This window comes from Euprymna scolopes, chromosome 10 (assembly GCF_053919585.1).
Source record: "Euprymna scolopes isolate OS-2025 chromosome 10, ASM5391958v1, whole genome shotgun sequence".
Classification (NCBI taxonomy): domain Eukaryota; kingdom Metazoa; phylum Mollusca; class Cephalopoda; order Sepiida; family Sepiolidae; genus Euprymna; species Euprymna scolopes.
The window spans coordinates 133,660,474-133,685,719 of record NC_136491.1 but is presented as its reverse complement, the minus strand read 5'-3'; the positions used below and the strand labels follow the sequence as shown (position 1 = coordinate 133,685,719).

The 25,246-nt window shown below is 33.5% G+C and overlaps 1 protein-coding gene across 1 annotated transcript in view; it reads right to left on the bottom strand.

The window, feature by feature from the left end:
• LOC145286548 (solute carrier organic anion transporter family member 2A1-like) overlaps positions 1-24,519 on the bottom strand; it is a 102,668-nt gene extending 78,149 nt beyond the window's left edge. The window contains exon 1 of the mRNA XM_080135438.1: positions 24,433-24,519. Coding sequence (XP_079991564.1) covers positions 24,433-24,519 — 87 coding nt within the window. The remainder of the gene's footprint in view (positions 1-24,432) is intronic.
• Between the last annotated feature and the right edge of the window lie 727 nt (positions 24,520-25,246).

The following is a 25,246-nucleotide window of genomic DNA, read 5'->3' as shown; positions in this document are numbered from 1 at the left end:
AAAATTCCACCCCCTACACAGTAAAGATTCCTAGATACCATAAGACCTTCTACTCTAATAGTTTCTTCCTTAGAACTGCTAGACTCTGGAACTCCCTTCGGTTTATAGCTTTCCCAACTATAATGACATGCAAAAGTTCAAATGTAATATGAACGGACATCTCGCTGCTCAACTCCCTACATAGCATCCCTGCAAATTATGTCCCCGATACTAGCCTCTTACATCAAAGTGTCACTGTACCTTGTTTAGGGTGAAAATAAAATTTTAAAAAAGAAGACTGTTTTTACACGGACAGACAGACAAGGTCACTTATATTTCTATAGACTGTGTTGTTTTATTAGAGCAAATGACAATTTTTTTTGCAACAATTTATTTTAGAATGGATAAAGGCAAATGTTTTTCCCTTAAAAACATCAATGCTTTGTTGATAAATGGGTGAAAGATGATAACGTATGTATGAAGTGTAAATGACGGAGCGACTTATTATATCGATGAAGAAACTTAGTAAATTAATAAGGCACTCTCTTTTAATAATAAACTCTTATAATCGGTCAGCAATATATATATATATATATATATACATATATATATCTTATAATATAAAAAAGCTGAATGTGGTGTGTGTGTGTGTGTGTGTGTGTGTGTGTGTGTGTGTGTGTGTGTGTGGTCACGAATAGGTTCCTATATGGTTGACTATTTTAAAAAACTGATTACATATAATGATAGAAGATGTATCGAGACACAGGAATGGGTATGTTTGATCTGGCAGGACGGTGGTTCATTAAAATTGTAGAGTCTGCGTTCGCGCTTGGTCCACAAAGTATGGAAATGAAAAGTTAAAAAAAACGTTTACAAGTGTTTTTGATATAGATGTACATAATAATACTTTGATAAGTATGTTTTAACTTGAATAGGGAGTGTATAATAAAATTGTGGGGTGTGCGTTCGCGCCTGTCCTCCATAGAATGGAAATAGGCACAAACTTTAATAAAGACTTTTCATATATATCTGCGTAAGTATACTTTGATAATTATGTTTCAGTTTGAAGAAATATGATATATGGGGTGTTCGTTTGCACCTGACCTCCATAGAATGGAAATATGTCACAATGTTTAACAAGGTTTTTTAATATAGATCCACAGAATATTGTGACAAGTGTTTCAGTGTGAACAGGTATGGTATAATAAATTATGAGGATTACCTATTTTATTTTTACTTTCATCATATTTTGCTTTGGTTTTGATACGCCCAAATTCAACCCAAATTTACAACTCTTCCTTTTCATAACCTATCATACTTTCATAAATCAGAGTCCATTTCCTGTAAGCTGTTTTTGAACCCAGTCAACAACGGGTACTTTTGCTAGTATATATATATATTAGGAGGTGCATTTGCTTAAATAAGGGGGAAAAGTGCTTAATACTTGAGTAGAGCTAAATATGTTTTTATTTTTTAACCTCGGGGATTTCTACTTATTATTGAAAAATAAAAACATTTAATATATGCATATATAAATATATATATATATATATATATATATATATATATATATATATGCGCCTGTGTTTGTGTATCATAATAAAATAATGAAACAAATTCGACAATACGAATTCAAAATGGAACTATAATAGGTGTCACCCACAGTTTCCTGGGCTTTTTCAAGCGTAAAATATCGCGTATGTGAATCCATGTGTAATGACGTCACTGGTAAGAGAAAACGACTATGAAAAAAGAGAACGATCACAAAAGAGATGTGAATAAGGTTCGAGATCACGTGGGTTACATCACGTCCGTAACATTGAGCAAATAAATGCCGTTGAATATAAATAAAAAGCAGGTATGACTTATTTCCTATTCCTTGTCTTCGTATCCTTTGCGACTGAAACTGCATTACGTATGTTGGTTCCCGGACAACGTTATACAAGATCGAAGAAAATACCTAATTTGTCATCTACCATGTTTAGCTATTTTCTTTAGTCTTGAAAAAAACTAGAGATGGTGAACGAACCGTTCAGTAATTAGGTCTTCTTTTATTATTTTTAATTCATATTTATGTGTGTGTGTGTGTACATATATATGTGTGTAAATATACACGTGAACACACACACACACACACACACACACACACACACACATATATATATATATATATATATATATATATATATATAAATATATATATAGGGTGACCGAAAGAAAACAGGCCCCAAATCTAATTAGGCCGCGTTTCTTAGTGTTTTGTCCGAATGAAATGACACTTTGGTCATAACTAGTTTATTATATTCAAAACATCACATCAAAACACTAAGGTCTTTGGCCTTTTTTTCTCCGTTCTACATAGCATATGTTCTAGACGACCTCCATTTAGCTTTTGTTTTTTGGGGCCACCCTATATATATATATATATATATATATATATATATATATATATATATATATATATATATCCAAGCGGGGGTACCCGGCGTTGCCTGGATGTTGAGAGGTGGGGGAAGGGAGAATAAAAGCAACAGTTCAGCCCAGGTGGAGAGATGTGTTAAAAAATAAAGTGGTATTAGGGGGGTAGAGTTGTTAAATTTAAGAACATTTCTTGTTAATATAAAAACATGTGAAGTTTTGTTTGTACTGTAATATTGCGTGAGGTATTATCGTCTGTGAATTTTTTGATTAAAGAAAAGACATTTTATACTTAACACTTAGTTTAAAGCAAACTTAGTTTTAAAAATGTTTTATTTGAAGTGTTATTATATTATTATATTAAGTTACATGAGTAAAATTTAGGTGTATTTTCTTATTGCAACGAAGAAATTATCATTGCATAGTTTACTATGTTGTTTTTTTTTCTATAATCAATTATAAAGTTGAATTAAAATACCGTAATATTCCAGTTTTATATTGCGAAAATAATAGATATTTTAAAAATATGCACACACTCGTCAATTTTCCAATCTTATAAATAAACTTTTTTCCAGTTAACGAAAAAATAAAATTAAGGAATTACGTGCAGGCTTTTAACTAAAAACGTAAATTTTCAAGTCTTATAAAATTCTTTGCGGTTAATAAAAAGACATTAAGAGTATTTACGTGCGGAATTTAAAAAAAAAAACACGCTATCAACTTACTCACAGTAGAATTTTCACAGCCCGTTGTTCTAGCATTGTTGCTAAGCGACGACATAATAAAAATCACTTTACCGATGATAGATAAATTTAAATAACGATATCGATTATCGATTACCGGTAATTATCGAGGTAAATCTGAAAGAAAGCTTAACTAAGATCATTCTCAGACTTATACACCAAAGTCCTGTAAATTTTAAAGAAAATCTATTCAGTCGTTTCGGAGTATATAAGGAACCAACTCACTCAAACACGCAGACAAAGGTGCATTTGTATAATTGTAGATAGATAGATAGATAGATAGATAGATAGATAGATAGATAGATAGATAGATAGATAGATGGATAGATAGATGGATAGATAGATAGATAGATAGATAGATATTAAATATAATTTGGAAGAATATTGCCGGTGGACTAATTTGCTAAAAACAATATAAAAAATAACAATGATAATATCGTTCATCGAATTTCGTCTGTGTTTGTTTACAGTATCACGTCAGCTGATATTTGGACTTGATGAATGCTCTAGAAAAGTCACTTCTGATTAACGATTAGTTTTAAAACATGCAAACGAAGAAATGTTTTGCTGTAAGTTGCTCGTTTTTTTTTTATTGTAAATTGAACTCATTAATAAGAAAAAAATAAAATAAAATGGTGAGGAAAGCCCAGGATCATTCGATCTGTAGTCGTATGCTCTACAACTGAGGATAAATTTTCCGCCCTAAAGAAAACACTGCTATAGTTTTATTTTAAAATTTTATTGAAAAAATCAACGGATAGCTTGATTATGTAGTAGAGCTGACATCTAGTCAATGCAGCCGCCTTTAGCCTCAATCACCGCTTTGATACAAGTCCGGAACTGGGAACATGCCATTTTCACAGGCGCCGGCGAAAGCTCGGCGAATACTTGGCTGATTGATAACTTGGATCGGTAGAAAGCATTAGTTGTACAGCAGAGCTCGTTCAATATTGTGTCATTTTCATACATGATATAAGACTTCTGCCGCTCTTGGGATTTGTAAACGACTGACCAATTGGTAAATGGTCTGCTACGAAAAAAGAAAACCGAACGGAAATGTCATCTTTTTTATGGCGACAATTTTATCCTTCCACTATATATATATATATATATATATATATATATATATATATATATATGTAAGTAAATTTTTGGTACAACAAAATGGAAGGAGAAATTTCAGAGGAAACATAATTTAATTTAAATACCAAAAAACAAGAAATGGGCAGGTGAAATTAAAATTTCCTTAAGGCCTTATCGTCTGACCCTCTAAGAGGAAACGTCAGAATGATAAATTAAAAACTAAGAAAACGAATGAGGGAAGAGGGGAATTTGTTGTACCAAAAATTTACTTACATATTTTCGAGGTCGGTACAACTCACAATTTATCAAAACGTTAAACAAAGTTATACGTATTAAAAATAAGTTAATCGTTTTGAAGTGTAGGATGGAATTTCTTAAATCTTGCCGCCTAAATCATGTTGCTCCCGGTTATATCTGCCATCGTATTTCTAAAATTAAATGTAGAAATACATTGGCAGTTCAACGTGTTTTCCTACAAGATGAAATCCTGTTTAATTCTGATACATATAATTCGTTACGTAGTATACACCTTTTACTTTGGGCCACGGTTTGGAAAGAACTATCTTTCTTTGATAAACTCCGTTTTTCTAGGTTTTTATCCATCGGCGATAATTTTACCCGTATTAAATGTACTTCTTCTTAAAAATTTAATTACTAAGAAGTTTGGGATTATAACAAATTTGGATAAACATATATTTAATTATTCTTCTCATGTTTTGTCCAATACAGAAGAATTTGTTTTATCTGCTGGCTTACAATTTTGCATTCCTCCCCCTTCTGTTGATAAAATCTCAGTATTTAGTGAAATTGAATTATTGTATACTCAATTAAAACACCATTCGCCTATCTCTACTGATGAATTAACTAGTGTTAAAATTCAGTTGGGCGAATTAGGTCGGAGGTTTTCTGCCATAAATACTAAATCTAGTGATTTTGTTTGGCAGAAAAATCATTTTGAAGCGGCAAAATTAATTAGGTCTAATCCCGACATTTATCTTTCTCGCCCGGATAAAGGATCGGGCGTTGTTATACTTAACAAAACGGATTATATCTCCAAAATGTTACAAATCTTGGACGATAAAAGTAAATTTCTCCGTTTGGGTGATTTAAGCCATGATGATACTTTTCGTATGGAAATAAAAATCCAGAAAAGATTTCTCCAACTTCATAAAAGCGGATTTATTTCTAAGGAGATTTATGATAGAATCCGACCCATCGGTTCTCAAAGGCCTAGAATGTACGGTTTACCCAAGGTCCATAAACCCAACATTCCTTTGCGACCCATTTTATCTATGCTGGGTTCTGCACAACATGAACTTGGTAAATGGCTGGTTGATCTTCTTAAACCTGTGCTTTCTTTTTATTCGGTCCATTGTATCTCTGATTCTTTTCAATTCGTATCTCAGATACAAAAATTACCTTTATCTAAAAATACCGAGTTCTTGGCTTCCTTTGACATTAATAGTCTTTTTACTAATATACCTTTGGATGAAACCATTGGTATTTGTGCTGACTATTTATACCATGGCCCCTTAAAATCTCCACAATTTCCTGAACGAATTTTCGTTGAACTGATGGAACTTGCTACTAAATCAGTCTCCTTTAGTTTCAACAACATTATGTACCGTCAAATTGATGGGATATCTATGGGTAGCCCTCTTGGTCCTTCGTTAGCCAACATTTTCGTTGGATTTTTGGAAAACGAATTATTTTCCAAAATTACTAAGCCAGCATTCTACACACGCTACGTTGATGATACTTTTGCATGCTTTCCCTCTCGGAGCGAAGCTGAACAGTTTCTTCGTCTTCTTTGTAACCTGCATCCATCTTTACAATTTACTATGGAGGTTGAAGACTGTAGCTCTCTCCCATTCCTCGACGTTCGTGTTTCTAAAGTTGGTACTACGTTTGAGACCTCTGTTTATAGAAAACCTACATTTACAGGGCTCTATCTTAATTGGTTTTCTTTTGCCCCTCAGTCTAGAAAAATAAACCTCATTAGCGCTCTTACGCATCGTGCACTTATGATTTGTTCACCAAACCGTCTTGATACGGAACTTGGTGAAATCATAAATATTTTTCTTAATAATGGATATCCCATTAATATAATAAAATCTACTATTGAACGTAAAATTACTACATTTAATAGTGGTAAACATATTGGTCCATCACGTTGTCCCATTTATCTAAAATTACCATGGTTGGGTCCTGATGGCCTTCATATTGTTAAAAGGATTTCTTCTGCTACTCAACGTTGTTTTCCAGCTACCATGCTTAGAGTAGTTTACACAAATCGAACCTTTTTCTCTTCTTTTCGTAAAGATGTTTTGCCAACCATTCAAAAGAACTCTGTTGTTTATAAATTCGTTTGTCAGTGTGGAGCTGACTACGTTGGCAAAACATCCCAAAGATTAGAAATGAGAATATCCCAACATATCCCTCGGGATATTCGACTACACCAGGTTTCGAGAACATCCGGGCACTCCCAAGCTCATGAGTCCGCCATTGGCAATCACCTGTTGAGTATAAATAGGTGTGCCGATCAATATTCCGATGGGTGGTTTTCTGTTTTATACAGTGCTAGGTCGAACTATCATCTCAATATCATTGAGGCGTTAGTTATTAACAACTCTCGACCTAGCCTGTGTAGACAAAAGATTCTGAAACATCAGTTGGAGATATTCATTGATTTAAAACCACCTGAACAGTGAGAATTTTTTTTTTTCACTGTTCTTCCAACTGAAACCAAAATTCCCCTCTTCCCTCATTCGTTTTCTTAGTTTTTAATTTATCATTCTGACGTTTCCTCTTAGAGGGTCAGACGATAAGGTCTTAAGGAAATTTTAATTTCACCTGCCCATTTCTTGTTTTTTGGTATTTAAATTAAATTATGTTTCCTCTGAAATATATATATATATATATTTGAATGAGTCGCCTTATTGTTTATGTTTAAGTTACGTATTTTCATTTATTTTGTATTGGTAAATATTATTACGAGCATACAAGGTTCATATCATATATATATATATATATATATATATATATATATATATATATATATATATTTTCAAATGGATGATGAGAAGAATATGTGAAATTTAAATGAAGTACTTCTATCCATTATTTGCATAAACTTCAATTAAACTACATATATATACTTACATCTAGCGACTTTGTTCCAGAACTCGCTACCTCCAATCAATTAGTTTAGGAATGAATACGTTACATCCTTTATGATTACAGAGTGTTCGAATAATCAATTAATTTTGATATAGCAAATGTTGGATAGAAGTAAACTCTGTCCGTTTGAAGAGACACACCATGTCCATGTATTATTGTTTAAGTAGTAGGCATTGATTTTCTGTAATGAATATGCTATAGGGTGGGCCGTAACAATCTTGCATAATTACCGTGGGTACTGCGCGACTTCATGGAATTAATCGATATCTTATGCTCTATTAACTTTATATTTTGTACAATTACTATAAGATAAGTTTATTATCGCTTTCTTTATCGTTTATCGTGGAGTATTCAATGAAATGACTATTGGACTTTTTTTATTGCATTTTCATCCCAAACAAGGCACGGTGCCACTTTGATGTAGGGGACTACTATCTGGGACACAATTGAAGAGATACTATGTAGGGAGTTGAGCAGCAAGATGTCTGTTTATATTACACTTGAACTTCTGCATGTCAGTACAGTCGGGGAAGTAGGAACCTGGAAAGGAATTCCAAAGTCTAGCAGTTCTTAGGAAATAACTATTACAGTATTAGGCTTTCTGGAATCTTCGTTGTCTCTACTGAATAGGGGTGCTATTTTGCTGCTTGTCGGGTTTCTCGGGGGGTTTTACATTGAGGTGGTACAAGCGCTTGTAGTTCGTCGAAGCATATACCATTAAAATACTTGTAAAACAGGCAGAGGAATGCAACATTTCGGGAGAGAGGCTCAGGCTTAGCTGAGAGTTCGGGCCCTATTAGGTTGGCGACACTCACCAGTCCAAATATGACAACAAACTCTATACATGGGCGAATAGTAGCCTTATAGAAGTACAGGGTACTTTCAGGTATAAGTAACTTTCTAGCACAGTAGAGAGAGCCCACCTTCCCCGCAGCAGCTTTGACAATGCCCTCGACGTATCTGTTCCAACTCATGTTCCCTGTGAACGGTAAACCGAGGAGTTTGAACGAAATACTTTCAGGTAATTTATCGTTAGCCATAGCTATTGGTGGTTGAGAAGGTTTCTTGTAATTATTACAGGAAACGAGCATAGTCTTTGCAGCATTGAATGTTACCCTCCATTTTTGTCCCCATTTTACTACAGACTGGAGGTCTTCCTTTAGGATTTCCGCTATTGCCTTGGATGTGTGTTCATTCGTTTTCCCCTCATGCCTACCATAGAGCGTAGTGTCATCAGTAATTATACTCATCTCAGAGACTATTTTATCAGAGAGGTCATTGATTAATATCAGGAATAATAAAGGTCCAAAGATCGACCCCTGAGGTAATCCCGCATTTATATCATATTATTTTGACGTACGACCATCGAGGACAATCTGGATTTTTCTCTAATTTAAAAAAGATTTAGTTATGTTAATTATTTTTCCAGTAATACCATATCATATAATTTTCCTGAGAATACCATAGTACCACACACTATTTAAAGCCTTAGATATATCTACGGCTGCTGCCCTATCTTCCTCTGCTTTATCTAGTGCATGGTATATACGTTCAGAGATTATAGTTAGGATATCTGCAGTAGAATGGGCTTTCCTAAATCCATATTCATGGTCGGGCAGAAGTTTAGCAACTGTAAGATGGTGGACTACAGCTTGATTTATTATAGACTCAAATATTTTGACGATAAAATGGGGTAGTAATTTGATGGGTAAGTTCTTTTGGTACAATTCTTGTAAACTGGTACCACAGTTTTTACTCGTGAAGTGAAATAATCAATAAAATGAAAAGATTTAAGTCCTTGTAAATTTTCCTTTCGAGATACATAAAAGTAAAATATATTTTCTGGACATTACAAGGAAAGATTTATATCGGAAATTCTTGGGGAAATTCCGAGAATGTTTGTATCAATTTAATGTGCGTTGGAACGTTATCTCACTCTCTAACGTGGTCTTTCGTTTAAAACTTTTATTTATCCGTACCGGTGACGCTGTTTCGCATGCATTTGCGCTATGTTACTTAATAAGTGCTGACCCATTAGTATAAAAAACAGGACTCCTGTAAGTAATTCTCCTCTGTGTGTGTGTGTGTGTGTGTGTGTGTGTGTGTGTGTGTGTGTGTGTGTGTGTGTGTGTGTGTGTGTCTGTTGTGGGGTACAAATCACCCCACCGCGACATACTCCCATTTATTATAGAGGAGAACAGAAGGTGACAGCATACTACAACCATCAAATTAGGTTATCTATATACTAATTATCTAAAAAGGGTTTTATTCTTCAGGTTGTTTTCATCTTCAAATATTTTTTTCATTGTGCTTAATTTGATTATTTTTTAGATTAAACAAATGTTTTAAATGTTGTTATTGGTTTTTCAGAACATGATTGAGTTTTGTAAAAGGGAAAGGGAAAAACAATTACGTACATAGTTTGCTTCAATAATAATTATAATGATAATAATAACAACAACAACAATAACAAATAAGTAATAATGTTTTCACCTGAAATGTGTAGGTTTAAACATCCCTAATCAACACAAGCACCTTATGGTTTTTACCTATCTCGAAATTACTTTTAAGTAGGGAATAATTAGTGTTGGGACGATTAATCAGAATCGGAATAAGGAATCGGAAAAATCGGAACTTTTGAGGGTATCGGAATCGGAAAAATTATTGTCTAATTTCTTATTCCAACCCGATTCTTAATAGCTTTAAAATAAAAAATGAAACAAGCACAGCTTGTTTTTTTTGTTTTTTTTAGAAGTTGTTCCTTTACAAAATAAGACTGAGAAAGGCCCCCAGAATGAATTATAAAACTCATTTATAGATTTAACATCGATTAGCAAGGTTTAATTTGTTTTATTTATTGGTCATTTATTAAGAGATAACTTGCCTATTGCCTTTGTAATCGTTTTGCATATATTCACTAAAATGCCTATGTGTCCTCACCCGAGGGAGTTCATATGGTTATTAAAAAGTTTTAAATGCTCTGGACGGGAGGAGGGTAATTCCGTTGCCGCCAGCTGTACATTGGAATGTCTGTCATCGGCTTCTTCTAAAATAATTACATTTTTCTGGGATCTCTTTGGACACAAGGGAATCCTTGGCGGCTGTGGCAATTGTTAATTCAAGCATATTTGAAAATCCATTCCCAGATGTAGACTCCCCAAACCTAATTTAATTTGTTTTTATTAGTTTTTACTGTAAGCAAAGTAAATATTCTAGAGTTAACTTGCCTATTCAATATCACAGATTTTAAAAAGCTTTTCGCACTCATTTGATAAATGGCTATATGGTGTCTATTAGAGACTTCACACTTTAATATCAAGATTTAAAATGCTTGGAATTTTTTTCTAGCGCTGGTTTTGTCTGATCACCACATCTTTTGAAATATTTCATGTTTCTTTATATTTTGTTTGGTTTTGGCACAAGTGAAAATATAGATGAAAATCTCATAAGTTTATCAAAACTTTGGAAGAGCAAACACTGAGAAGTTTATTAACTTAAAAAAAAACCTTTCATTTACATTTAAAATACCCAAAACATATAAGATTCTACTTTTTTAGAATGAGGGTTCAGTTGTGCATATAAATATAATGTAAACTGATCCTATTCCGGTACATTATAACTTTTTAAGCAGTTAAGTAATTTTTACCACGAATTCTAAGGCTGATCGTAAATTACGTGTCATTGCTATATTTTTTATATTGCCACTCGTACTGAGGGTTAGTAGTAGGAAAAGAGCGTGGGTGTTGTGACTTTTAACAATACTATTTATTAATACAATAGTATGTGTTATTTATTTTGTTTTTCACGATTACATCTGAGTGACTATTGTTTAATTGTTATGGATTTCCATTTCTTATAATAAATACTTTTACCAAGAATTTTTCATAAGTTTTGGTTCTGGTTTAAATTATAGCTGATGGCACGTAAGACATCTATTTGCTTTTTATGAATGATTTTACCAAGAATTCTTCATAAGTTTTCGTTTCAGTTTCGATTATAGCTGATGGAACTCCAGTGATCCATTTATTTTTATAAATAATTTTATCAAGAATTCTTCATAAATTTTGGTTTCGGTTTCGATTATAGCTGAAGGAACTCAATCTGATGTACCCAAGTCATATGGATATATGTTTTTTATTTTTAAAATCGCAATTTTATCATATATAAAATCGATAGAACATTAACTCTATAATAATATATACGAAATGTGCAAGAATTAAAATATCATATTTAAGCGTACTCTACAACCTGGCTATGCCAGACGTCCCTGCTAGCTTAGATAAATACTTTTGTAGTTTTAACAAGAGTTCCCATAATTTCAGAAAGTCTCTATTTACGCCATGAATTCCAAACACCAACATATTACATATGAATGAGTCCTCTGTGGAATTTCCACAGGCCCCACTAGTTGTTATTATTATTTGCATCTCGTTTTGGTTTTCGATTTTTTTTACAGCAAAGCAAATCAATTTAATAATCAACTAAATTCATATAATTAAAACAAAAGTTGAACATCCATAGAAGGAAGGCACACAATAGTTAACGACGCCCAACGCCCTCTCCATGTTAAAAATGGTTTTCCAAATAATAACATTATTATTTAGAAATTCGTTCGTTACAATGTGAGGGGGCCGTTTTTAATATTTTGTTCTTACACCGTTTTTACCTACCAATCGTCAGCTATTTTCGACTGTTCATGAAAACTTACAAGTAGCATGTTGTATTAGTTCCTCGTAACGAGAAACTAATACAATTTGGATTTGCTTAAAATCATATTAAACCTTTTGTTGTCTTTCAATTTGCAATACATTACAACGAAAACATTTGAGAAAAAATACCCGGGGGGTTTATGTAATAATTTGAAAATTTACAAAAAAACAAAAAAACAAAAAAAAACCCAACAAATCTCTAATTAAATATTTACAAATATTAAAAGAATCGGAATCGAACTCAGGAATCGAATCTCGAATCGGAAATTTAGAACAGAATCGGTAATTGGATCGGAATCGGGAAAAATTTTGGACTCGTACCATCACTAGTAATTATGTTTTCACCTGAAATGTGTTTGAATTCGAACTAATTTCAACATGATATGTAAGTAAAAATGTTTTCACCTGAAATGCGAAGATTTAAAAGATCCCTAATCAACAAAAGCACCCTATGATATCTCATTTTTTTATGCATGGCATATAAGTGGGTGAAAATGATTTCACCGGAAATGTGTCGGTTTAAAAGATTCCTAATCAACGAAAGCTTTATATGATTTTATTTTATTTGACATGACACTTAAATACGTAATAATTTTTTCACCTGATATATGATGGAATTTGTACTGGTTCAACATAAAAGAGTAGTAGTGATGCGCAGAAATCAGAAGCTCACAGTATTAATGCTGGAGTCCCTCAAGGGCCCATCCTGGACCCAACTCTCTTCCTGATCTACATTAATGATCTCCCAAATCACATCCTAAGATCATTCGGAGACATTTATACTGGCGACACTACTATCTGTAGCAACACATCAAAGGCCGCAAATGACCAAGTTTTCTTTGGTTCTCTCTCCTCCGATCTTGAGCACGTGGTACAATGACGAAAGAGGTGGTTGGTTAATTTTATTGCATCTAAAACCAAGCTTCCATCTTTACACCATCAACGCTCTGATCCCCATCTACCATCAAATGAAACGAATGGCTCTCGTCTTGAGGAGGCTCCATGTTTGGCAATCTTCTGGGTCTGACTTTTACCCCTGATCTGAAATAGAACACGTACATCAAATTCATTGCTAAGGTCACTGTAAAAATAGTCGGATCATTCTACCGCTACAGTAGATATCTCACTGTCGATGCAATTCTTTACCTGTATAAGAGCCAAGTACGTCCAAGGACGAAATACAGCCGTCACATCTGGGCAGGAGCGACTTCGTAACCTAGTAGGTGATGACCTTTTCTCTTCTCAGCAACTTTTTCCCCACGGAAGGACGTTGCAAACCTGTCTCTGCTCCATCGTTATTTTGATGATAAATGCTCGTCTAATTTCAAGTCCCCCCTCGTCAAACTTTCACGAAAAACACTCGTTTAATCCGCTATCAATAATTTCCCCCACTCTTCATGCCCTAAACGTAGATTCCATGACAAAGCGTCTTTCTTAGAACTGTCCGCATTTGGAACTCTGTTCTGATGTCCTGCTTTCCAGATTACTACAATACGGTAGTCTTTAAATCCAACGTAAACAAGTTCTTGCTGAGTCGTTCCCTTAAATAATCCAATTTAACCAATTTCAACTACTAACGATTAATACGCTATTGTCCTAACGACTACCGTACATTTATTAACCCTTATCCTCGAGTGGCCTCCAGGCCTTGATAAGTGGTGACCCTTTGTAAAACAAAAAACGTTATCCTCAAGTTGCCTTTGTGTTTTGATGAGTGCTGACACCATAGTATACAAATAGCGTTCTATAAGTATAAATAATGAAGAAGTAGACACGCGACTTATAACTAGAGTTATACAGAAGTAATTAGAGAACACTCATTTGAGGCATTGTAGCATCTTCCTCGTAAAAAGGTTAAATCCATTTCCTCATGTTTATCAACGAAGAACATTTAATTTTTTTCACTGGGGGGAGTCACCGCTCATCAAGACGTGAAAGCTACTCGAGGATAAGGGTTAAATGAGTGTCGCGTGGCTTGTGAGAAATCACCGTGATAGTCGGTGATGATGGAAATTGAGTAAAATGTGTTTATTTTAGAGGACAGCCTAACAAAAACGTGTCTATGTTGGACTTGTAAACGACTGTATTGTAGTCAGCTGAGAAGCAACCACGCGGTATTGTGTCCCACAGATATGCCGTTTTGGAAAAAAAATTATTCCTTGAATTTTCGTTTAGTTGCAGACACAACTATTAATAGTAGCTCTTTATGTCCAAGTTGCTTCAGATGAAAAAAGAATATGTATATATATATATATATATATATATATATGATATATGTATAATTGTGCATGTATTTATATATGTATATGTTTATATGTGTGTATATATATGCATATATATGTGTATATATATGTATATACATGTATATATGTGTATACATCTGTATATATCTGTATATATATGTATACATATATATGTGTGTATATATATGTATATATATACTATATATAATTGTGTGTGTAATTATTTAAATCAACCATAATGCATTTCTGTTTCTTCGTAAACAAATCAAACGTATTCATTTTTTTTAATATTCATGTTCAAGTTGCAATACGCTTTGTTTCAGGTAAAAAAGAATATAGATACATACATACATATATGTGTGTGTGTATGTGTGTGTGTGTAATAACTACATTTAATTAACCAGTGTGCATTTCTGCTTCCTCATAAACAAACCAAGCGTAGTCATTTTATTTTTTGAATATTCGTAATCATTTCAAATTTCAAATGAATTTGAAAGCATGCCGAAAAAAAAAAGTTATTTCTGCCTCTGCAATTCTTAATATATTCTTATATATTCAATGACTGAAACATTTCACCCTTAATAATTTTATAATATAAATTTAAACAGCATTATCATAACAAGAATCCGATATACTTTTATAAAAAAAACTATTAGGTTTAATAATAATTTACGGAAAACATCATACCAGAATATACTTTATAATAGTACGTGACATTAATTTACTTTAAAAATGTTATTTGAAATAATAAAGCGGTATCGTTAAAAATAAAGAGAAACGAACGCAAAACAAACAAAAAGCAAATACAACGTAATTAAATAAATAAAATAAGATACTTATAATAAATGAAATAAATGAATAAAATTTAAAAAATAATTTGAAAATAACTTGCCTCAGTTTTAATGACTTGACTGGATTACAAAAGAAAACGTGCGGTGCGAAGTCGAGTGAATTGTAAATGCTCTCTACCGTGCAGGTCACTAACATTTCGAATCATCTAGCGAGCTCGCCTTTTCTTTATTGATTGTGTAATTAATATGAAAATGCGTGGAATTGATCACACAAGATGTGAGACACGTGTATTGGGAATAGCGGAGTTGAGAAATGGTATAAGGTTTGGTGGGGAAATATGTAAAATAAAATGGCATAATCACGCTGAAGAACTGAGAACGCGAGTATATTGCGCCACGGGAAATCAGTCACTATCTCGATTGCCATACAAAACTGTAATCGCCAGATTTCTCTCCGAAAACCGATCACAACGATTTTCCCAAACCTCAGTACCCTGTATATCAAATTTCCAGTCTGTAGACTTAAAATTGACAGAGTTATTGCGTAGGGAAATGTACACACACAGAGACACAGATAGACAGATACACAGACAGACAGATACACATACATGTTCACTTTTACAGATATACTAGCATGGGTGCCCGGCGATGCCCGGGTATTTGGAGGTGTATGTTGAGCAAAAATAAAAAAGCGGTCAATTTTTTAAACTTTCACCCCTATTATGACCCCTAAAAATTTATTGTTTGGGGCTCAAATCAAGTTAGATCTATGTCCAAGGAATCTATATCTAAAATTTCAAGTGTTTAGACCCAAAATTGTCGGAGGATTTTGATAGAGTTCTCAAATGTCAAATCGTTTGACTTTAGGCCCTTAATCGCCAAATTTCTGACCGAAAACCGATCACATCGTTTTTTCCAAATCTCAGTACCCTGTATATCAAATTTCGAGTCTGTAGATGTAAAATTGACAGAGTTATTGCGTAGGGAAATGTATACACACAGACACACAGATACACAGACAATAAACACTTTCACTTTTATAGATATATAGATAGATAAATAGATAGATAGATAGATAGATAGATAGATTAAACAAAAATATATACGTATACATAAATATACATGGAAACAATGTTTTGTTTACTGTAAAGATTTTACGCAAATATGCAAGTATAAATCACGTAGAATATCTGCATGAATATAACTACACGTAATAGTTAACTCTAGATGATCATCCCATAAGAAAACCGAAAAAACTAATAGGGAATTAATTGAAATGAATGTTTAAAGGAATATGCAAACTTGCAAGATCATTTGCTAGTGAATGCATTTTCACAACCCATATATAAGAAAATTGTATTTTCTTTTTAAATAAATTGAAAAGATGGTTTTTAATATGAATATCAATACGCAAAAAAGAAAAACGAATTTATAGGAGTATAGAAGATAAATATATAGATACAGTACAGTAACGGCCCGTCATGACCTGTCAAGAATTTTCCTTTGTTAACTTAGAATTATGACAAACTTGTATTGAATGATATCTATTAATATCTATTAATCCTTAACTGTGCATTAAACGAATTCTGTAATACTATACTCGCTGCACCTTATCATAACAACTGTTTACACAAAATTTAAGTCTTATCTTCTCATTACTTCCTGAGAAACTTATAGGATTAATGTTGTATCGTGGTGGATTAATTCCTGTTAATACTTACTTTTGCATAGAAAAATTTCAATAATAGTTTGTTTCATCGTATAATAACAAACATCCATAAAAAATTAATTCAGATCGATAAATTAGTTACCGAGAAAAAGCAAAACGAACAGACATACAAAAAGACTAAGAGAAATATATATATATATATATATATATATATATATATATATATAGAGAGAGAGAGAGAGAGAGAGAGAGAGAGGGAGTGAGGGAGTGAGAGCGCACAAGAGAACGAGAGAGAAAGATAAAATAGCAATAATATAATGACGTAAATATGATAGGGCGCTATCTGTATTATATTCTCGTTTGAATTTTTATATTAGTCTTATGTATTCATTTTTGTTCTAATAGTTCGTCATTAAAATCCCCTTTTCAAAAATAATCACCGAATTCTTCGCTTATTGTTTCTTAAATGACTAAGAAGTTGTTGTAATCGGAAGTCCCTATAACTATTAAACCCCATAGAAATCAAGCTCAACATGGAACTAATGCACAGATAATATAATCAGTCCGTTTTAGAGACGCGCAAGGTGTTTTATAATATTGTATTGAACAAACCGGAAATATCTTTGTTGGCCTTACCATTACATTTTTTAAACTGGAATATCACCTTTTTGTCTCTGCATTCTAAAATTTATTAAATTCAAACTAGTATTCTCCGAGCCCAGAAAGAATAAAGAATTATTCAACTGTCTAGTTAAGTCTTTCGTAACATTCAATACGTGAGAGCACATTTAAATATATGTGTCAAATGAATATTTATCGACCACTTTCTCCCACGTAAAATCTATATTTTTTATGAGAGCGACGTTTGATGTGTACAACACTAAATTTTATAGTTTTATTGATTTAAAACAATTATTTCAATTGAAAAAAAGTGGGAATTAATTTATTTATGTACAATTCGATATTAGTAAGTTTACAAGTTCAGGCACATTTATAAAATGGTCATTCCATTCACAATTTTAGCGAAGATAAATCTATTTCAAACTAAAATTTGTTAAATCAATTTAAATTTTATCTTAAACAAAGCGTGGCATGAAAAACATGAATGTAAATCTTACTATGATAAGTCAACGCAAATACTAAACATTGTAATAAACCGGCGAAAATTAACACTTAAAACCACATTTATTTTTTGCATCTTAAGTTGGGAGTTGTGCAGTTAAATGCTTGTTAGCATTACATTTATAAGCTTCAATCTATGGTCCGTTCAATGAAATATTCGAAAAGCACTCGTCTAGCTACAGCCAATATCAATAGTTTTCTTTACTTTCTATCTCTGGCTAAATAAAGTTAATAAATGAAGGTTTTAAATCATTTCAAAATAACTTGCCTTTGTTTTAACAAAGAAAACCTACCCTTCGAAGACGAGTGAACTGTAAATGCTCTCTCGGGTGCAAGTCAGCGACATTTAGAATCATACAGCGAACTCGCCTTTTCTTTATTGATTGTGTAATTAGTAGAAACATTTGTGGAATTGATCACACAAGATGGGAGACATGTACATTCGGGACAGTTGAAGAATGGTATAAGGGCGTGGAAAGGTTTTAAAATAAATGGCACAATAACGCTAAAGAATAACTAACGCTAAAATACTTGGCCACGAAATTCATCTTTGCACACAAACGAAAACGCATACTCGAATTGTAAAAGAAAGCGTGTACCTTAAATTGGACTGACTTTTCATGTGAGAATCCCGGGATGGAAACCCGTATACTCGGTCTTTTTCCTAGAACTATCCGTTTTGAAACACAATACCGCAAGGTTGCTTCTTAGTTGATTATAACAGCCGTTTTTAAGAGAAATGTAAACAAGTTTTAATTGAACCATTCTTTTAAATAATTTCATTCAACCCAATTTCTACCATTACCGTAATGTCGTTGTGGCACTATATCTAAGTGCCACAATTGCTAACACACTCTACAACATGACCGAGTGGTGATTTGGCCATAAGCGTAGAGATACAAAGAAATGCATTCCCAGAATTCCCTTTCTAGATCGACCTCTTTCTGTCCGGACCGTTATGAGGTGAGCGCGCATATTTCTGTCTCTCCGTAAATGGGGGGGGGGAGCACTCCCTCCCTCAACACTAGTTAAAGTAGGTTGATTAGTTTTGAAGAGCCTATTGTTTAGGTTTAATTGTAAAAAAAGTAATTATAATTTGTATATTGTATTGTAATATATTTTTGTAAAATAAATAGTTACGATTATACAATATATATTACAATTGTGTCGCATGTCGTTTTTCTTTTGTGTGTCTGCCATAAATGTCTTCATTGAAGAATGAGGCGGCCCTGAGGAAAAGGAAGATTCTAACCCGAATGCCACCAAAGGTCAAGACGTTTCCTGGGAGAAGAAGGAGCCACACAGCCACATCCAACATCTCAGGTATGCTTTTCCTATTTATACTCAGGCCCTAATGACTGGCCCATCGTCACTTCATCATGAAACCGTGTCTAAGACGATTAGTGTAACAGGGGAAGCCAACCACATGCCAGTGACCGGCTGATCGTGTTATATCGCACTAGCCACCTTATTTCCATTAAAAACTTATCCTCGAATGTCATTTGGGTCTGTATAAGAGGTGAATCCTTCGTAAAAATATCCAGATGTCTGTACAATTGAGAAAACAGAGAACAAGGATGGAATTTACAGGTAATCGCTTTGATCAAAGAAGCTATTAGAATAGAAAAATTACCGTCATCTGAGGACCACTTAAGTAGGAGGTGGATTGACGAATATACTATTTGAAATCGATACGGAAGAAGACTATAAACGTGTCATTCTAAACTTGAAGGAAAGTGAACGAATATGTTATCTAAAATGTAACTTATCATGCATGATAGACTAATGAAAAGGCTATTTTACATTTAACCTCGATAGACCGACAAACATTCTATTGGAAATTAAACATGCCATATCGACACAAATGTTATTTCAAACTATTTCTAGTATTATATAAAATAAACTGTCTGTGTCTGTATGTTAGTTCGTTCCCTATCGACTCGAAAATCGCTGAACCGTTTTTTATGAAATTTCACACGACGGTACTTTATAGGGCTGGCAATGTTCTTAGATAGGTTTTGTATCGGAATGTTTTCGATAAGTATCAATAACCGATAATCGAAATAATCCGATGAAAGAAGGAGCGATCGATTTGACCAACGTTAACACCTTATACAGCCTAATATCAGAAGTGCATTCGAGAAGTTTTATTATCACAAAAGCCGAAAGGATCGATATACAAAATCAACAGTAGGCACTTAACTGCGACAGAGATACGTTCGCAATGAATGTTTCTATTTAAAGCACAGTTAAAGCATGATACTTAACTTTTAATTTTTAAATTTAAATTCAAGACATTATCACCGCACAAGCATTAAGAGCTGGCATATATAATCAACAGTAGGTTTTTTGATATGACAAGGGTGCGTTCAAAATGAATGTTTCTTTTTAAAGCACAATTGATGCATGATACTTGCCTTTTGCATTTTATACTTAATTCAAGCTATTATACATAAAAAATAATGTTATAAAATAAACAGTAGGTTCTCTACAGTGCAATGTAGACGACAATATATTGTGAACTAAGTCACAGGGAGGTACGTGAAGCTTCCTCCCGGTATACAGCGATGGGTCTCCAACTAGAGCATACAATCAAACGATGCGATTGAAAACTGGGCGATTTCACCGATTCCGATGCCAATGAAAATATGGGTATGTGAAACATTCGTTGATTATCATTTAATCCCGGGCAGTGTCGAGTCTCCCCGGTAATATAACTATAATATAAATATACACTATAAAATAGGTCCAGCACTGCCAACTAGGCTTCAATTTTTGTCCCATCCACAAAATGTTGCATCCCTCTGCCTGTTTTACAAGTATTTAATGGTAGATGCCTTGACAAACTACAAGCCTTGTACCCCTTCGGCGTAAATACCGCTGACAAAGCCGGCAAGCAGCTAAATCCCACCCATACACAGTAGAGACCCCTAGTTGTCAGAAAGCCTTCTGCTCTATAAGTTTCTTTCCTCAGATAGCAAGACTGTGGAATACCCTTCCGTGTCCCTGCTTCCCTTACTGACATGCAGAAGTTCAAGTGTAATGTAAACAGGCATTTTGCTGCTCAACTCCCTACATAGTATCCCTGCAAATTATATCCTAGATATTAGTCTTGTGTATTGAAGAGGGCAAATTCCGGTATTTAGAGTAACGAAGTAATTAAGGTCAAATATAATTAATATTAAAGGAGAATGCTGGAATCGAACGCAGATGTCAAAAGTTAAAATGAATACATTATTGTTATTTAGATACGATTCCATGAATGCAGTTAAATTATCCATTGTAGTAAGAAATAACTAGAAAACAAAGTTAGATCAAAGCAGGGACAATGGGCAATAAAATCAAGGAATGTCCTTTGTGTCATCAGGGCACGTATTGGAAGAATATGCAATATACACATGCAAAACACATACAAGTTTGACGACGTTCTGACGTCACAAAGAAATATATATATTCAATATATACACTTAAGTTTGGATCCGAAAACAGTTGAAAACAGAAAGAGGAGAGACAGAGCTGTCAGTTTTCGAGTTGAGTTGGGGAGAGAGCCTTCAAGAAGGAAGAGGAGGAGGAGAAGAATGTCAATCTAACACGGAATCGGATTCTAATCATACCCATCACCAACTGGAAAATAAATGTCTTCGTCTTGTTATGTAAGCCCTTGTTTTCCTTTGTTAGCTACCGCAAGGTAATGTGTTTTGTCTTCATTGTCTTGTTCAATGAACGTTATATGGAACTCTTTCCAAAGTAGTGACTGTATCCCCCTCTTCAACAATGTATTTCCACTTCGTGTTTAAAAAAATGTTCATTAACGCCTTATCACGTAATTTTATCAAGTAGTTTTTTTTTCAAGAAAATCAACTGTCAAATGATCACGGCTAACCTCCCCTTGTGTTATCTAATAAAACATAGCCCCATCTGTCACTTAGTAAAAAAAACGACAAATTTCTTAAATGAGCAAACTACTTGATCAATTGGGATTTTAGAAATATAAAATCTTCGTCCGTGCCAAGTGGGTACAATATAATAATTTTTCCTCGTTTTTGTTTATCGTTATAAGTGCTAATCTGAATAAACCCCGTTTTATTTTATAATTTTAAGTAGTATTTTTGTTTTCCTATTTCTAAAAGAATTTGTGTATTTAATTTCTACGAAGATTTTATAATTAGTGTTGCTATAATGGTATTCAGATTATTTACTGTGTAAAAAAAATCAAAATGCAAGCAAAACAGTTAGTTTTATTTGATAAGGGACGTTAAATAAGTAATACCCCTGACCTATATCTCACCGCAGTACGAAATTAAATTTAACGCAGTTATTAGTCCTTCTGTACATGGCAACTACCAAGAGTTACGCATTTCACCCATCGTGTAATATACCGCGGGAGACCGTTTTCATATAACAATTCAGGTTGATCTACCAACGACGCTGTGCCTTCGAAAATCAAGGTTGCATCATTTAGGAAATGCTTTCCTTAAAAAAACTCTCTGGCTGGGAAGAGATGGATGCCAGAGGGTGCAAGGTCAGGAGAGTAGAGTGTTTGGAGTGTGTTATATAGAAATACGCATGTGCTTCTAATCTTGCGATATGCACATTGTGTATCTGTACTTTGTCTTGCAGGACGAAAATACCTTTGCTGATCTCGACTTTTGATTTTGATAGATTCTTTTAATTTCCCCAAACGTGATGTAAGGATTCTGTAATTGCAGTACGCTTTGCCAGGAAATATGGCATCTCTACTCTGTTATGATTCCAGAAGAGCATGATCTTTCTTCCGAGATGATGAGTCCAACTATTTCCACTGCATTGACCAGGCTTTTGTCTCTGAACTATAGCGATCGTCCCAGGTTTTATTCTATGTAATCAGTTTGTTTTAAAACTTTGACTCATCACCAAATTCATTCCTTAACTCTCGACGTGTTCTAACTTCTGGAAAGGTGTCAGAAACCTTAAATTCCATATGTTAGACAGCTTATGCATATGCAAATTGTCGTGGATGATATTTTCCATTTAGCCTATACCACATGACTTATTTGATGTATAGTCACAATCCTATCTTCTAAAATGGCAGCCTCAACTAATCTGATAGACGCGTCATAGACGGTAGAAGGGAGCGACGATATTTGGGAACTATTTTCACAAATTTCTCTTCATATTTTAATTTACGATATTACAATTTCACACGCTGCGTTTCTTTCATTTCATTCAAAGTTCCCTGCGGTGTGCTTCCTTTCAAGTACAATAATCGGATCCTTGCGCGACATTCAGCATGCTCTACATCTGACTCGGTTATATCTGAAACTAAGTAACGACAATTCGATGATATAATTTTCCATATTACCCTAGTCGATATAAATCAGTGCACATGTACATAACACACAAAAAAATAAATCATTGCACATGCAAACTTTCTGCTAGAACAGACTACTGAAAATGGGTTAAAAGCATTACTTATCAAGCGCTCCCATGTAACATGAAATATAAAATATTTTAGGGATAAGTGGAAATATTAAAAAAAGCAATAATGATTGGTTTGTTTTGTTAAATATTTCGCAGGTATAACAATAAATAGATGTTTGCCAACAATAAGTCTCGGCTGAAAGTTGGGACTAACACATGTCCTAAACGTAATTTCTTGAAAGGGCGGTGTGTTCTTTTTTCGTATTTTTTTTTCGTTTAGTATTGAGAAATCAGTGTTAATAGTTGTATGAAAATAAGTTTGTAAACGCTAGAGTAATATTTTAGTATAATGTGATTGAAATTATATAACTTCCAAGAAAAATAGGATGAAGAAAGTAACCGTGTGACTTAAGAAAAGGTAAAAAAACAAGGAAACTTAATACTTTAACAATAGATCCGAAACCGTTTTAATGATTGAAGATGGTTTCTATACATTATTTGAAATTAGTTACAACAGCGTAAATCTAATGAAAAGGAAAAGGTCGCTACTAACCATTGTAACAGAGAGCTAGCTGTTTTTATTCTGAAGAAAAAGTCGATCTAAGTAATTTACAATACGCAATCGTCAGCATGTTTTTAAAGAAGGAAATTTTATAGAATATTCGTTTATTCCGTGAAAGTTATGATAAATGGTTAAAAAGATACTAAATTTTACTAAGCGGTTGCTGTTGAATGTGAAAGAATGTAACTGCTCTCGGATACAAAACACACTCCATCAAATTTCAAAATATTATTTTTGTAATTGATCGAAGTAGGAGACTATGTTTTTGTTGTGTTCGGCAATTATATTCGAGTATTTGTGGAATAAGATTTGTATACCTACTCAAATTACTGTAAAAATAAGTTCGCTAGGTGCAACGAGCCGTGTCAAACTTTATTGAAGGAAATTATATTTAGTGACAGATAATATCACATAATAAATAAATGGAAAGCTGACGGTTTTATGTGAAATAGTATGCAAGGAATGACAATTTCTGGTGTTTATATGCGAGTGGTAGTAAATTTTGATAGTGAGTAAAACTTACAGCGACTTACTCTAAGTTTTGGCAGGAAATGAGCTCGAATGAAACTGATAATGATTTCTGAAAAGATGCATTTAGTTATGACAAGAAGCGTAGCCATATTGGAATTTTATGGAGCGTCTGATTGAATGTAGACGTGCAAAATCGAGATAATTTTTTTGCCAACAATTTATTATGTATTTTTCCTGGTTTTGAAGAAGAGAGCATAGTTTTTTTTGGGAGAAAGGTGAGATTTCAAATAAAGTGTATCGTTAAAAATATTTAATTTATTATATTTTCGTTTTCATTTTTAGGTGTGTGATCCTTTTCAAACTGGAATAACAGTAAGGATTTGTAGAAGGTGCAAGTGCATTTTTGTGACGGTCGAAAGGCTGAAAAAAAGGGACGGAAATTGATGCATCAAATTTAGAAAAATGGGAAAATATGTAAAGGGAAACGATGTTGTCAGAATAAAATAAGAAGAACACAAAGAAAGAATACGAAAAAAGAAGAAAAAGAATACAAAGAAAACGAAGAAAAAGATGAAAAAGAATACGAATAGAAAGTATATGAAAAACGGAAGGTTTTAAGGAGAAAATAAAAAAATACGAAGATTATGAAGTAAAAGCATGCGAAAAGACAGAAAGATTCAAAGAAGAATACGACGTAGACAAATAGGTACAATATGTCAAAAATGGTGAAGGAAATACGCTAAAGTGAACAGGCAACGATCGGGGTCGCAAAAACTGGTCTTTAAGCGATCCTCACAACGGGGGCTGGCAACAAAAATGATCTATTTTTTTCTGTAGTAAAAAATAATAGTCTTGTCTCTTTGATAACAAAGCTTA